The 14,009-nt window shown below is 41.2% G+C and overlaps 1 protein-coding gene across 7 annotated transcripts in view; it reads left to right on the forward strand.

Moving 5' to 3' along the window:
- The window catches only part of DAAM2 (dishevelled associated activator of morphogenesis 2), a 204,208-nt gene that overhangs the window by 177,248 nt on the left and 12,951 nt on the right, over positions 1-14,009 (forward strand). For all 7 annotated transcript variants that reach the window (XM_048296264.1, XM_048296265.1, XM_048296262.1 and 4 more), the window contains 6 exons: positions 1,230-1,336; positions 2,036-2,124; positions 2,863-3,031; positions 4,810-4,917; positions 6,321-6,381; positions 9,969-10,100. In XM_048296264.1, the coding sequence (XP_048152221.1) occupies positions 1,230-1,336; positions 2,036-2,124; positions 2,863-3,031; positions 4,810-4,917; positions 6,321-6,381; positions 9,969-10,100 (666 nt within the window). The remainder of the gene's footprint in view (positions 1-1,229; positions 1,337-2,035; positions 2,125-2,862; positions 3,032-4,809; positions 4,918-6,320; positions 6,382-9,968; positions 10,101-14,009) is intronic.

The raw sequence follows: 14,009 nt of genomic DNA on the forward strand, positions 1-14,009 counted from the left end.
TTTGTTGTTGTTGTTGTTGTTTTCCTTTTCTCTTTTCTTTATTTTCCTTTTTCTTCATCTCCCTTCTCTGCCTGTAGCTTTTCTATTGGGAAGTGCCAGGAACCAGACCCTGTAGGTCGTTGGTTAGAGCCAGGACTAGAAGAGATCTCGTGGGAACACTATAAGGGAGTCAGGGAATTCCATCCCCAGCACTTGGTTGACTGTATAACTTGTGAGGAAAAAAACCCCACTGTTAAACCACCATTGCCCAAATTCCCTTTATAGAAGGTGGCAGATGATGCTTTGACTGAAGAGAGATGTGATAAAGTTCCTTAGGACTGTGCAAAACATTATAATTATGAACTGTCTAATAAATGTGATTCCTTCTTTCCATGCAGTCACAGTGTTTAATCATGCACAAAAAGCTTTTCCATTTTGGAAATTTATAGCCTACTTGTCATGTTATCTGAATGGCCACAGCTGCTCCAGAAGTCACTGCAAGCTTTTGATGCTCCACACCTTTGAATATCACATATTTGTGGAATGCAACGAAGTATTAACAAGCAGTAAAAGGCAAAGTGTTTGATATGCCTTGTGAGCAGTTCTTGTGGGTGTGAGCTGAGGATGTGTGCAGTGCAGTATTTATAACCATACTAAAGCACAGCTACCACCAGATATGTCAAAAATCTGTCAAAGTATGAGCTTTTAAGGTCAGCATATGAATAGCATCCAGTGTCAGACGCATATCCGTTATTGTTTATTGTTTCAGCAGTGTAGGGCATATCCGAGAGAGATAGATGAGGCTTTGTGTGTGCTCTACGATAGGCACGATGGGTACTTCACACTGTTTGGGACACATCCTGCTCTTGTTTGCACCAATCTAAACTCCAAGTAGGGCTGTGGGAATCGAGTTCTCTCTGTTCTTCCCCTTGGGTAAGTTGCAGTAGCACTTGGCCTTTAGGATTTTGAAATGGGAAATTCCCTGTAGAATTAAAAATTAATCTTAATGGGGTCAGTGAAGGATAAAGACAGAACAGCAAGCAAAGGTTTAGAAAAGGTCAGTTTTGTAGACACAGCTGCACTTTTTTGAAGTTATGGTCACATGGCTGAGTCAATGTAATGCTTCCCAGTGGTAGCAGAGAAATCTGAGGGCTCTCTCTCCCCACCTGGGTTTGTTTGTGCCCCTCTGTCCCCCTCTCATTTTCATTGGATCTCACACTTTAGTGTTTGGTTTGTGTCTCTCACTGTAGCTACTGAAGTTTGTTCCTGAAAAGAGCGATACTGACCTGTTGGAAGAGCACAAACACGAAATCGAGCGCATGGCCCGGGCGGATCGTTTCCTCTTTGAGATGAGCAGGTCTGTTTCATACATTATGGGAGAGTGCATGCAGGACTTCTTGGAAACAGCTGTAATTGTTACTGAAAATGGATCATCTGGCACTGGGGGGAAATGTGCAAGATTGTGGGCCAGCATTATACCCTGTGTTTGCCAGAAGTCCATGAATGTTACAAATATTTCTGTTCATGACACAAACTTTATGGACAAGAAGCACTCTCTGTGCATAAGGGCCTGTCCCCTGCCGACAAGCAGAAATCTGCCTCCTCTGACTAAATTTGTTCACAAAAAGAAATGCAGATCCAAGTATCACGTGTAGTATAGCCAGGGATCAGGATTTTATATAGATCCCTTCTTCTGTTCAGCTATCTCATGTCCTCATCCTCTGACACTCTTTCTTGTTTCAGCTTTGCTACCCCCCATGTGAGGATTCACATCTTGTTCTGCTAATTGAGGTGCAGCTGGGATCTCCCACGACTCTCCTATTTTGAAAGTAGTGGGAATTCTTCCAGCTCCTTTTCAGTTGAGATCCAAACATGACTTGAAATCCACCATTTTCATAACAAGGTTGATTATGTAGTGTTATGTGTTTGGACTATGTCCATGATCCCTTGGATTCATGGGACTGAACATGCAACCATTAGATTATGTGGGGAGCATACTAGCCCTGGACTTCAAGAGTTCCAGTTCAGTGTTGGCTTTCCTCTGCCCTTCATGCAGGATTGACCATTACCAGCAGCGGCTGCAAGCGTTATTCTTTAAGAAGAAGTTTCCAGAGAGGCTGGCAGAAGCAAAACCAAAAGTGGAAGGTATGGTTAATAAAGCTTTTGCTAAGAGCTGGGCAGAGGGGCTGGGAAGGTCAAGAGAGGCTTGTCTTCAAAGGAGATGCTGTTACATGCCTGCTATGCTTGTAGAGCCATTGAGCCCAAGGCATGTCATATCCTAAGAAATTAATTCTATCTGACACTCTTCTTTCACCGATTGAGTTAATAAAGTCAGTTTCATGATTGTTACAGTGTAAATATGACCCGACAGATATGACAGCATGTTATCAGGCTGTGCTGAGCTGCCAAAAACTTTCATGGCCTTTCTGTGCAGCTCACCCTCAAGTCCTTGCACTTTCCCTCTTCAAAGGGTGCTTAGAATAGATACCTCAGGACAGTGATACTCTGGGAATGTGTAACCTAGAAGCAGGGGAGGTGTATGGTTATTGCAGAGAAGAGGTGAGTGTATTCTACTCTGCATTTTCAGATGAGCTCAAGCCTTCCCTCTGGTCTCACTGGCTGTGCTTTTAGAGTGTGAAGTCCAGGAGAACAGCCTTGATCCTATGTTCAGAGGAGTTTCCTGCAAGCTAGATGTAGTGCATTTTCCTTCCGGTTGTCCTGATTGTGGTGGTGTGTGGGTGCAGGAAGGACAGTACACAGGCAGTGTTGCAGCATTTGTTGTGCAATAGTAGATGGGCATTTCACGGTATTTCAAATTATGGGCCCAAGCGTGTTAAAAACAGCCACTGTGCAATAACCTGTTCTTTTTTCTCTCTTTTCAAGCCATTCTTCTGGCATCCAAAGAACTCATCCGAAGCCAGCGTTTGAGGCAACTCCTGGAGGTAGTTCTTGCCTTTGGGAATTACATGAACAAGGGCCAAAGGGGAAGTGCTTATGGCTTCAAAGTCTCCAGCCTGAACAAAATTGCGGACACCAAATCCAGCATAGACAGGTGGGGTAAAAGGCCGTAAATACATTGGTTACTGTGCTGCTGCATCTCTTATCATAGTAATAAAAATGGATTTTTGTTTGATTTTAGCTCTGTAGACAATTGAAAATATTGTCTTATTTGGCACTTAAGTAATGCTTTTCACTCTAGAAAATTATACAGCAATTAAGACCAGCTATTAACACAGCAACCAAATTCTGCTGTTTCTCTGGAAAATGCACATCTGATGTTGGATTGTGTTTCTGCAACCCAATGCAAAGATGACAAAATGTAGTATTTCACAAATAACTGAAATAAGTTTGGGGAGAATGAGGATTCCTATGTAATTTGCCCTTTAAACCAAAGTTTTGTGGCCATGGTTTTGCAAAAAAAGAAAACACAAAAAAAATCTGAGCACAATTTTATGCCTCCTGTGAAACATGGCATATGTTTCTGATGAAGTACTGTCATAAACCTTCTCTCTACGTACACCACTAATGAAGCCAGAAGGCATAGCTCAGAGAGACTGATCCTCGTTGTATCTGTGGCAGATAAGGAAAACAGCTGGTTTGGGAATGTGGAGCTTACTGTTTATTGACATGGACTGCAGGTCTTATAGTGTCACCCTATGTTTTGCCCCATATCTGCATGCTGGTTCTGGAAATGAATCCACGTGAGACTGAGCAGAGAATATGACTTTTGGATTCCAGCAGCACTAAGGGTTTTCTTGGAGATCTGTTATGCTGGCTCTTACTAACTTGCACCTTCCTTGAATTTTGAGACCTGCTGAGACCATAACTGTGGTGAAATGACTTCAGGCTGTGACAGAATGCATAATGTCAGTAAAAAATCATAGGAAATTCATCCCTACCTAATAGAGTTTGAACTAACAGAGTACTGTTTTGACTACCAAAGTGTCCTTTCTGTATTCCAAGGCTAACACCTGAATGGCTAATGTTGAACTTTTTTTTGCCTTACTGTAGCTTGGCTTGATTTTTCTATAAATTAAATATCCTGCGCAGATTCTGTTCTCTCACCAGTTCCCAGCTCCCAGATTCCAGTCTGTGTGAAGCAGTGGCTGTCTATTATCTTCCCTGTCAGTTAACAACATAACACCCACCTAAAGTAGCTGTTATGGCTGTCTGTTCTCTTTACATGCAGAATTCCTTGTTTACTTTACAAATTTCCTTAAAGTTTCTCCTGCATCCCTCATCCATCTCAATCCTATCTGCTCCAACTTGGGCTGCAACTGGTTTTGTGTTAGTGAGCCTGATCACTGCTCATAAGTTGTTTCGTTACTGCAGTAGTTTTCTTTGCAGCTTCTCCAATCTCCAGGAACCTTTTTCTCTCCTTAGTTAACTCTCAGGTTTTGTTCCCACATTGCCTCTGAGGACAGCTTGCTTCTTCTCTCTTACAAGTTAATGTCCCTTTAGTACTAGTAGTTGTTTATTCTCTGAAGTATCTGGTGACAAATATTATACTGTGTTATGCAATTTTCTTTTCTGTTACACCCTCTACGCAGATGGATGGAAGCATGCTGGTGTTTCCAGAATAAATTAAGATACAGTATATTGCTTGGGGTTTTAGGAAGGATGTTCATAAAGGAATGATCTATTTTAGTCCCTTATACTTTTCCTTCAGTAGCAGAGCCGCTAACTGCTGATACATTGTTTATCTTGTTCAATCAAGCACATTTCCTGAATATTTTTCACTGATTTGTCACAATCCTTTCATCATCCTTTCCTTCTCATTACCACCTGCCTTCTCATTTCTACCTTCTGTTTTTATTTTGTTTTCTTTAGGAACATTACACTCTTGCACTACTTAATTATGATCTTCGAAAAGAATTATCCAGATATCCTAGACATCCAGTCTGAGTTGCAGCATCTTCCAGAAGCAGCAAAAGTCAAGTAAGTCCAGTGCTATTGCTTCTCAGAGCTGGAGTTCCCAGAGATTTTTGTTCACTTAATTATCATAATTTTTTTTCATTTCTGTCTTCTAAACCCATGGCCAGCCTTACAGATGTAATGCCTTTGTTGTAGATAACTAAATTGATAGCTTTACTCAGATATGCCTGTATCTATTTCCAAATCAGACATTGTAAGCAGGCTGGCTGTTGTTTGTAATTCACTCACCATATCCTATGGTTGTTCATCTAAGTGTGCTATTTTTTCTGGGTAATTGCAGGTTCGTTTCTAAGATGGGGTCAATTAGGCACAGAGGCTACAGTAAACCTTTTTCAGGAAGATTGTTCAAACTTTTGCACAAATCAGTCTTGCACAGAAATGTGGAAAGCATCATACTTTCTGCAAAAAATTCAATGGTCCATTTCTGGAAGCATTTGTGAAAAATGAATACAGAAGCCATCCCCCCAGATACTAACATTTTTTTTCTTTCCAAAGCACTCCTCAAAAAAAATTATGCATATTAATTACCCAGACATGATTCTTTGTATAAGGAACTAGTCCAACTAATGAAAGAGAAGTAAAAAATAAATGTCTTTTCACACTTAAAAGGCATTTATTAAAGCTTTAGTGGTGTTTTTGAGATGTAAGCTACTACTCTCCAAATATTTGGAGGGTATGCCTGCTGATTCCCAAACAGGTACTCACTAGTTATCAGGAAATTAAAGACTTATTTTGCTCACAAGTCCTAGAAAAAAAGAAATTCCTGTTTGTATATGATGAGCAGAAACTCAGTGTAACATTTGTGTCCAGGGAAGCATGTATGAGCATTAACAGCACGTTTCTATGCTCAGTTACAGTGTAAGCTGGCCAGGACTACCATATGGTAGAAGTGCAGACGGAAAAACAATGCTGGGACTGTGAGGGAGAAAAAAAGTCACACATAAATGTACTGCTAATGGGATTTAGTAGTTACATGGTGTAAGAATCATATCTAGAGATAATCTGAGACTCCAGTGATGTGAGTGCTAAAGCTGTGCTCCTTGCTTGTGTGTCAGCTGATCACTGCAAGCTGGCCGTGTGGCATATGCTCCCTGTTGAAGGGTCAGGCTCAGCTCACAGGGCACATGTTCTGAGGGCAACCCCCCCTTTTCTTCCCAGGAAAATCCCAGTCTTCAGTGTGACCACTGAGGCAAGCAGGGTCTGCCTCATCTTACATCTCATTCAAGAAGTAGCACAGAGCATTAACAGATCCCCTTCCCCTCGTTTCGAGTCATCTGGTGTGGCTGGTGCCAGAGGCTGGATACCAGACTTGATGGGCCAGTGGTCTGTGCTGCTGCACAGTTCCTGTAGCCCTGTGTAACACTGCTCTTTTTGTTTTATCTGCTCTGTGTCTGTCTCCTGTGCAGCCTGGTAGAGCTGGAGAAGGAAGTCAACAACATAAAGACTGGATTGAAAGCTGTTGAAACTGTAAGTATCTGAAGGCTTCCAAAGTGCCATACTTAAAATATCTCTCAGAATCAGGGGCACTATATATTTTATGATAAGATAAAGTGGGCTTTCTTTTTTCATTCCTTTCCATTCCGTTCCAGAATTCATTAACCAAGAAAAAACAAATAAAAGCTTCTCATGTGGAGCTCCTGCTGATGATCTTAGCAGAGTTAAGGCTAATGAAAAGCTTGTTTGATCTCAACCTGGAAAGTAAAAGGACAGTTTGACAAATGGCATGGACTGAAAGAAGAAATAAAATTCTTGCTCTTTCTTACTGAGGGATGGATGGCTGCTGAGCAAGTGTTTCACATGGCTCTTGGAGTAGTAGTAAGCAGGTAGTGCTCTGTTATATGCAACCCTAACCTCTATCCTAATCACTCCTTGGGAAGGCAAGGGGAAGAATAGAAACTAGTTAAAGATGAAGCAGCTGAGCTGGCAAGCAAAGCAACAGTGGTGGGGCTTTTCCTGCTACTAATGAAAGCCAGTTGTTGGGAATTGCATTGGGTGGTTTCTGTGCAAGGATTACCTGTTTACAAGGAAATAACACAGGACCCTCCAGTCCTCATTCACCATGAGACAGACAGTGATGAGTTCATTTTTCTTTCACATGACCTGAATTTGCTTTTGCCTCTGGGAGTAGAGGAAGGCGATCTTTGTCCTGTCAGCAGCCCCCAGGCTGTCTGGCTGTTGCCAGCAGTTCATTATGTAATTAACCAGTGATCCTCCTGTAAAAAAACCCCCAACTTTCCCAACCTTATTTCTGGATTATTGGGGTAAGAGAGAATGCAGCAATGGGAAGAAATACTGTTCCATACATGGAGTACAGTGTTTGGGAATTAAAAGCACCTGTAAAGGGAAGGCTGACATGGAGTTCAGGACATGAAGAGAGGCCCAGTTTTTGGCTGGGACAGACAATTCCCCCCCTTTGAAATGTGAGTAGCTAATTCTGTTTTGCTTCCTTTCATCAGATTATTTGTCCTTTTGCCTTTATAGATGATTTTTCTTCTCTTTTCTGTGCATGGGTTCCATGGGCAACCTCTCCTTCCCATACAATCACCATCTTCCTGCCTCAGTCCTTCAGTACCCTGCCATGGTATTTTTCTTCTGAGGCTGCCAGCACCTCCCAATCTGCTTGCTCAGTTCGTGGTTTTCTGGTGTGTAAAAAGCAGCACTATAGCAACAATAGAAGATCACTGTCAGGTGGAAGGGGGAGGAGGGGAAGGTGTGATTCTTGATTCTATTCCAGTGTGTTCTCACCACAGCCTTGGCTCCAGTGACTGGTGTTTCTTCAAGGCCCCTTAAGAATAGAAAGCTAAAAATAGTCTCACAGTCAGATGTTCTTAAAGGTACTACAGACCATTTGCCTTCCTGGACTTGCAGCTCACTTCTTTGTAAAAATAAGATACATTCCTTTTCAAGACATTCATGTAGCTGTTGCCTTTGTGTAGGACACTCCCAGGACAGATGAGTAGTGGAAGGGAATTCTGTCAGCAGAGCCCTTCTCTCACACAGCAAGGAGATTATAACCACCGCTTGAGAAATGACTACCATGCCTGAATCATTTCATCCCTCTAGAGAACCAGCAGCCCAGCCCACCAGGGCCAGTTCTGGCCTCTGTTGTGCTACCATGATTAGCAGAGACCATTTCTAGAAGATACAGAGGAATTTGTTATTTTGCAGTGTCGCTCTCCAGCTGATTACATAGTCATTCTGGTTACTTGTGTGGGTTTTAAGTTTTTTTTGTGTTTTGGGATAATTATTCTGCAGGGAAGAACTGAATTTGAAGAGCAGACCACCTAATCTTAATTTGACTTTGTAAAACAGTACTCTCCAGTAACAGTCCCAAATGCCATAGCTTTCAACAGTGAGTAAGATGACAGAATTGTTATACTCACCTTCCAGAGGAAGGGGGAAGGAGAGAGTGGAACAACTTTCAGCTAAAATAAGCTTAAAAATTAGAATGGAAGAGTGGCTGAAAAAAAAAAAAGCGTAATTCTTAGAAGCATGTGAAGTGACATTTCTTGTGTTTGTAAGGTCCATTTCAAAGTGATTGTAACACAGAAACAGTTCACTGCAAAGTGATGGACTGAGCAGTGCTCCCAGGACTGTCCCTTGTGATGTGTTAGGAAAACCAGTGGAGAAGAGGATGTAATATAAAGCAGGGAAAGTAGCACTTCTTTAATGTGGGCTTTCTCTGGCCACCTCCTCATTTCTTTTCCTGACCCTTTTCTGCTTTGTGGTCTTTCCTTGTGGTGGTTACATTCTCTTTCCAACTCACAGCAGACCAAAAGATATATATCATGTCGGATTTTAGATTGTTGATGGTCAAAGTAATTCTTGGCATTCAGCAGCACCACGTGGAGCAAGTCCCAAGATGTTTCTCAGCATAGATGCTTACAAATCTACCCATATATGCTTATAAACCTACCCATTTGGCTCTGTGAACTACTATTTTGACAACCAGAGAGCACCCAACATGCGTGAAACTAGAGTTGATATTTTTTTCCAAAGGGAACAGAGGGTCAGATCGTAACTTGACCTGCTGCTTCATGCTGCCTTCCCCACAGAGAAAATCAGGCTTTATCATTACCACTGATTATTCAGCTGAGAATAAAAATGAGGCCCAGATTATAGTTTCATTGTCCTCATGAGACTGTCAACGGCACACAAGCCAAGCACAGGCATGGGAGATTTCCAGTCTCACTATGAATTACTCAGTTTGAGGAGCTCTGTAGCTCTCTCTGTGTTTCAAGCATGGTGATTAAAGTAAGGGAAGAGATAGCTGTGGGTAATCTTGGCTTAAAACTAAAAAACTCGAGCCAGAAGGAAAGAATCTTAAAATCAGGTTTTTTCTTTTTGTAGGTAGCAGACAAATAGATCTTTGTTTCCTATGGTTTTATGTATTCTTTTTTTCTTTTACCATAACTCTTGACACAATAGCCCCAGTTTATAACTCTGTCACTTTTATGACATCCAAGCTAATGCTTAGCAGGGTGCTAAAAAATGTTGCACCTGGCATCTGTCTGCTTGTCCTTCAGTGGGAGAACCAATTTTGATGTCTTTTTGCTATTCACCTGGTGCTTTTCAGAGAAATAAAGAGGAGATCTGGAGCACATTTCCCCAAGTATACATCATTTTATTTCACCATGGGAAGACAGGATGGAGCAAAACTCACTATTAAAAATCCTAAAGTCACTTGCTACACAAAGCTCTTTATCATTTGTCATTTTGCATAGGAAAAAAAATGCACCACTTCATGTAGTTGGTGCTTAAATTATAAAGTTGCTTTAGAAACTTAGCAGGTTGATGGCTTTCTTGGGAGTGGTTTTAATTTGAGGATAAGTGAAACTGTAACCAGGACCTTCCTTTATCCTTTCTTGACCTCCCCTCTCTCGCCTAAAAACTTCTGACTTACTTAGAAAGCGGTTTCTAAGTTAGAGCTCTGGATGAATGTGGGAGCAGAGCATGCTCTGCAGTGAGTGAAACAGATGGACTTTCCTGCTCCCTTCCTCATCACTGAGGAATCTTTGACACTTGCCTGTCTCTATCTCTTACTTCTCTTTCAGGAACTGGATTATCAGAAGAGACGCATCCGAGAATCAGGGGACAGGTTTGTTCCTGTCATGAGCGATTTCATCACTGTGGCCAGTTTCAGCTTCTCAGAGTTAGAAGACCTTCTCAACGAGGCTAGAGACAAGGTAAGAATTCCTTTTGAAGTGTTTAGAGTTTCACCAGCTCAGTCAAAAGCTCAGTCAAAAGAATTAAAATGGAAACAGCAATTTAAGGTACTGGGACTGCAGTGAAAACTCAATAGACACTGAAAATTGTTAAGGCTGAAGTTTCTTATTTTTTCTAATGCGGTCCATATTCATTTAGAACATATTTTGTGATTAAAAGAAGGATCAGTTCTCTTGACCCACTTCTTTCTCATCTTCCTTAACATTATTCTTGTGCGGTATAGAATTGCAGTGGCAGTATCCATAGCAGGATACCACACCTTGCCACGGTGTGGAAGGGAATGCCTTTTAAGCCATTGCTGAAAAAGGGGTCCTTTCTTGGTGATGGTGACTTCATATATTTTTACCTTCTGCTTCTGACTGCATTCCAGTCCGCTGATTCAGCTGGGGACATCTGTGCTTTGTCTCTTTCCTTTAAAAATGTACCTCTGGGTAGTTTGGTGTCCTGGTTTTGGCTGGAATAGAGTTAATTTTCTTCTCAGTGGCTTGTACAGTGCTACACCAGCTATGCTTGATCTTTTCCACTTCTCTGTTACTGGGTGTATTTCAGTACAAAGATAGAAATCCCAAACGTGTGGTTTGTCTGAAGTTCTTGGATTCTTCTTACACACTCAGAACCATGCGCATGTTATTCTTCAGGTGCTGCTGCAATCATTTTGTCCTTTCCCTGTCTGCATCTCCATTACCAGATTGGTACACCTAAGGAAGTGCTTGTTCTTTCCTGATGGCTCAGGTCTGGCACTAATCCCTCTGCCTCTCAGATGAATGACGAAGAATTTATATGAAAAGATCATAAGCATATGAAAATGTTTAGAGAAGAGCAAGTTTTAAAGTAAATGATATGTAATGGCAAATCTGCCCTTGTTGGCTGGCATGTTAAAAGTGCTTGGCTGTATGAAGCAAATGTGTTATTTCTTTTGGATCAAATTGTTTCCACTCTGGTGTCAGTCCTTTTAGTGTTAAAGGACCTATTGCATTACTAATGAAAGCTGTGCTGTTGGGTCAGTAGGCCTTAGATTTTGAAAATATAGGCTGAGGATCTAGACAGTAAGACTTCTCACTTATCCAGTTCCTCTGCAGTAGTGCTATTTTGTGATTCAGAAACATTTCCTTGCTGTGGAGATAAACTGGGTAATAGTGACTCGCGTCTGCAAACACAGGAGCCTCTGGCTCTCAGTGAGGGCTGCCCTGGCAAACACCAGTGGGGCAGGGGCTGTTGCAACACTCAGAAGGCAAAGCTGGGCAGTCCAACACCACTGACGTTGTAAAAAAATTCTGGGGAGAATAACATGACTAATTTTTCATAGAATCATAGAATGGTTTGGATTGGAAGGGACCTTAAAGATCATCTAGTTCCAACCTTCTCCCCCCCTGCCATGGGCAGGGACACCTCCCACTAGACTGGGTTGCTCAGAGCCCCATCCAGCCTGGCCCTGAACACTTCCATTTTTCATTGTTGTCATGTTGCTCGAGAGGATTCAAACTACTTCCAGTATAAAAATGTTCACACCATACTGGCTTTTTCAGCACAAAAGAATATTTTACATTCTGTAACCCCACTAAATTTGCTGAGAAAAACTTGGTTTTCTATGATTTGGGGGCTTCTGTATTATGAATGGGTAAATTTTTCAACTTCATTATAGTTAGGCATCCATTTCTGGAAAGATACTCACTCTGTCCATGGCTTAGACTGCACACTTTTGGTTTGGTGTTAAAGATGGTGGTGCTCCTTTCTTTTTTTGGCACACCAGGATGAAAAGCCAATGCAGATTCTTTTTAAGTTCAATTGGGGGTTAAAAACCAGCAAGTGGTACATGTCCAGCACAGCAATGCAACTTTTCTTGATCAGGCACTTGCAGGAAAAATGCCATTCTTTTGCTTTAAAAATAACCAGAGAAACTCCCTGCAGACGGACCAGTATGTCTGGAAGTTGTTGCACGCTTTTTTAAACATAGCCAACATAAAGCACTCAACATAAAGAGATGTTTTATTTTAATGACTATAACATGCTTAGGAAACGTTACTCTACCTTCTCCTCACACACCCTTGCTATGTTTGCACACACACCATTCCAATTTTGCTCAACCTATGGCTTTGGTTCTTCCACTGGCAAAAAGCTGCTTTTGGACTCCTGTAAGGGAACTCTCTGTCCTTACCAGTGTTGAGCTATTTCTCATGTTTGCTTCATATTATTTTGGCCCTCTGTTCTTCCTCTTTTTCCTCTTTTTTTTTCCTTAAAAAAGAAAAAAAAAAAGGAAAAAGAAAGCTGGAAATTTTCAACAAACCAGATGTGCTTTGCAAAGCTTATAACATCTTCCAACCTCAATGGGCTCTCTGTGCTTGTTGAATCACAAGCTTTTTTCATACCATGGAAACCTAATGGAACTAGCCAATTAAAGGAAGAGAGGGACCAAGACATCTGATTATCCTGTTCTTTTTTTATTTCTCAAAGCAAAGCAAATTGAGCAAAAAAGGTAGTGGGGCAGGGAGGACTTTGAAAAATATCTGAATAAGCCTAGAAAGAACTGGCCTGACTCACGGATTTATTAATAATAATGAAGCCCTAGTTTTAACAGCTGGAGTTGGATATCCTAAATATAGATGTGGCTAATTGATTAGCATGAGTTAATCAGAGCCATGTTTCCTCAGCTGGGATTTAAAACAATACAACTTATCTTTTCAAACTGGGGAAGTTTTTATATTTCTTTTAACTTTTTCAGTATTAGCAAAAGTAATTTATTTAGTTATGGAAACAATCCATTACCAAGGTGTGGTGCTGACCTTCTCAGCAGACAATATTTTTCACAGTCCCATGCAGTACCTTTTTGGCCTTTTTGCTTAAACAGAGCCATTTGAAGCCAGTGGCCATGGGGAGGAAGTGATACCTTAAATTTAAAGGGCCAGGTTGCCAGATGCAGGCATCCATGTTTGCAGAGGAAGCCTTGTAACTGTACTTATCTTCATGCAGTAAACAGATGGCTTGGTTAAGAACTGATTGAAAACTTAGACCAACTCTCTAAACAGGCTTTCTAGCACAGCTGGTTCTTGTTCTTTTTGTGTTTTTCTCACTTCCAATACCACTTTATAAGGGAGAATATAGATTAGATCAAGGGATAATGTTTTCTGCCATTTCCCATAAACTGGAAGGTGGAGGCAGGAGAAAGTGAAACTCTGCCCTGGAATCCTTCATCCATTTTTATGTGTTTGAACAGATGAAAAATGGAATTTTTTTTACGTAAGAAAGAAGAGGTTGAATTTTATTCATGAAAATTTTTCTCTATGTTTCCTGTGGGGAAGCAATGAAAATGCCCAAGCAGAGGAAGAGTAACCTCCCATGGTATGAATTTTATTTTTTTTCTTGAAAAAGGTTGACATTTGCCCTATATGAAGCGTTACTATGTACTTAAATATTGACAGGTATGAACTCAGATCACTAGGCTTCCTCAGAACTGTTCTGCTTTGTTCTTGGTTTATAGCAAACCTGTTTTTAAGACACTTTGGATCTTGTTAGGAGTACAAAGTCTGCTTGGTCAGATATTGCCATTCCTCTGCTGAATGTCAAACTTAAGCCTCTCTATAGAGACACTGTGGAGGCTATGGCCTGGGCAAGCTGGGTAGGAAAAGTGTCCATTCCCAGTCTTTCTGATGACAGTTCCTCTCAAGCAAGGTATTTCTCATGATGGAGAAAGGAGTTCAGAGTCTGCACACACATTTAATAAGCTTAGCACCTACAGTAACTGTTTGGAAGAACAGCAAGGCAGTGAAAGCCAGCTGAGTGAAACCCATTTAAGAAAATAGTCATTAATGGCAGAATGCTATGAAGCACAAAGAAATGCTGTAGCCCAAGTGCCAGTTATAGGCTGTGCACTT

Source organism: Corvus hawaiiensis, chromosome 3, assembly GCF_020740725.1.
Source record: "Corvus hawaiiensis isolate bCorHaw1 chromosome 3, bCorHaw1.pri.cur, whole genome shotgun sequence".
Classification (NCBI taxonomy): domain Eukaryota; kingdom Metazoa; phylum Chordata; class Aves; order Passeriformes; family Corvidae; genus Corvus; species Corvus hawaiiensis.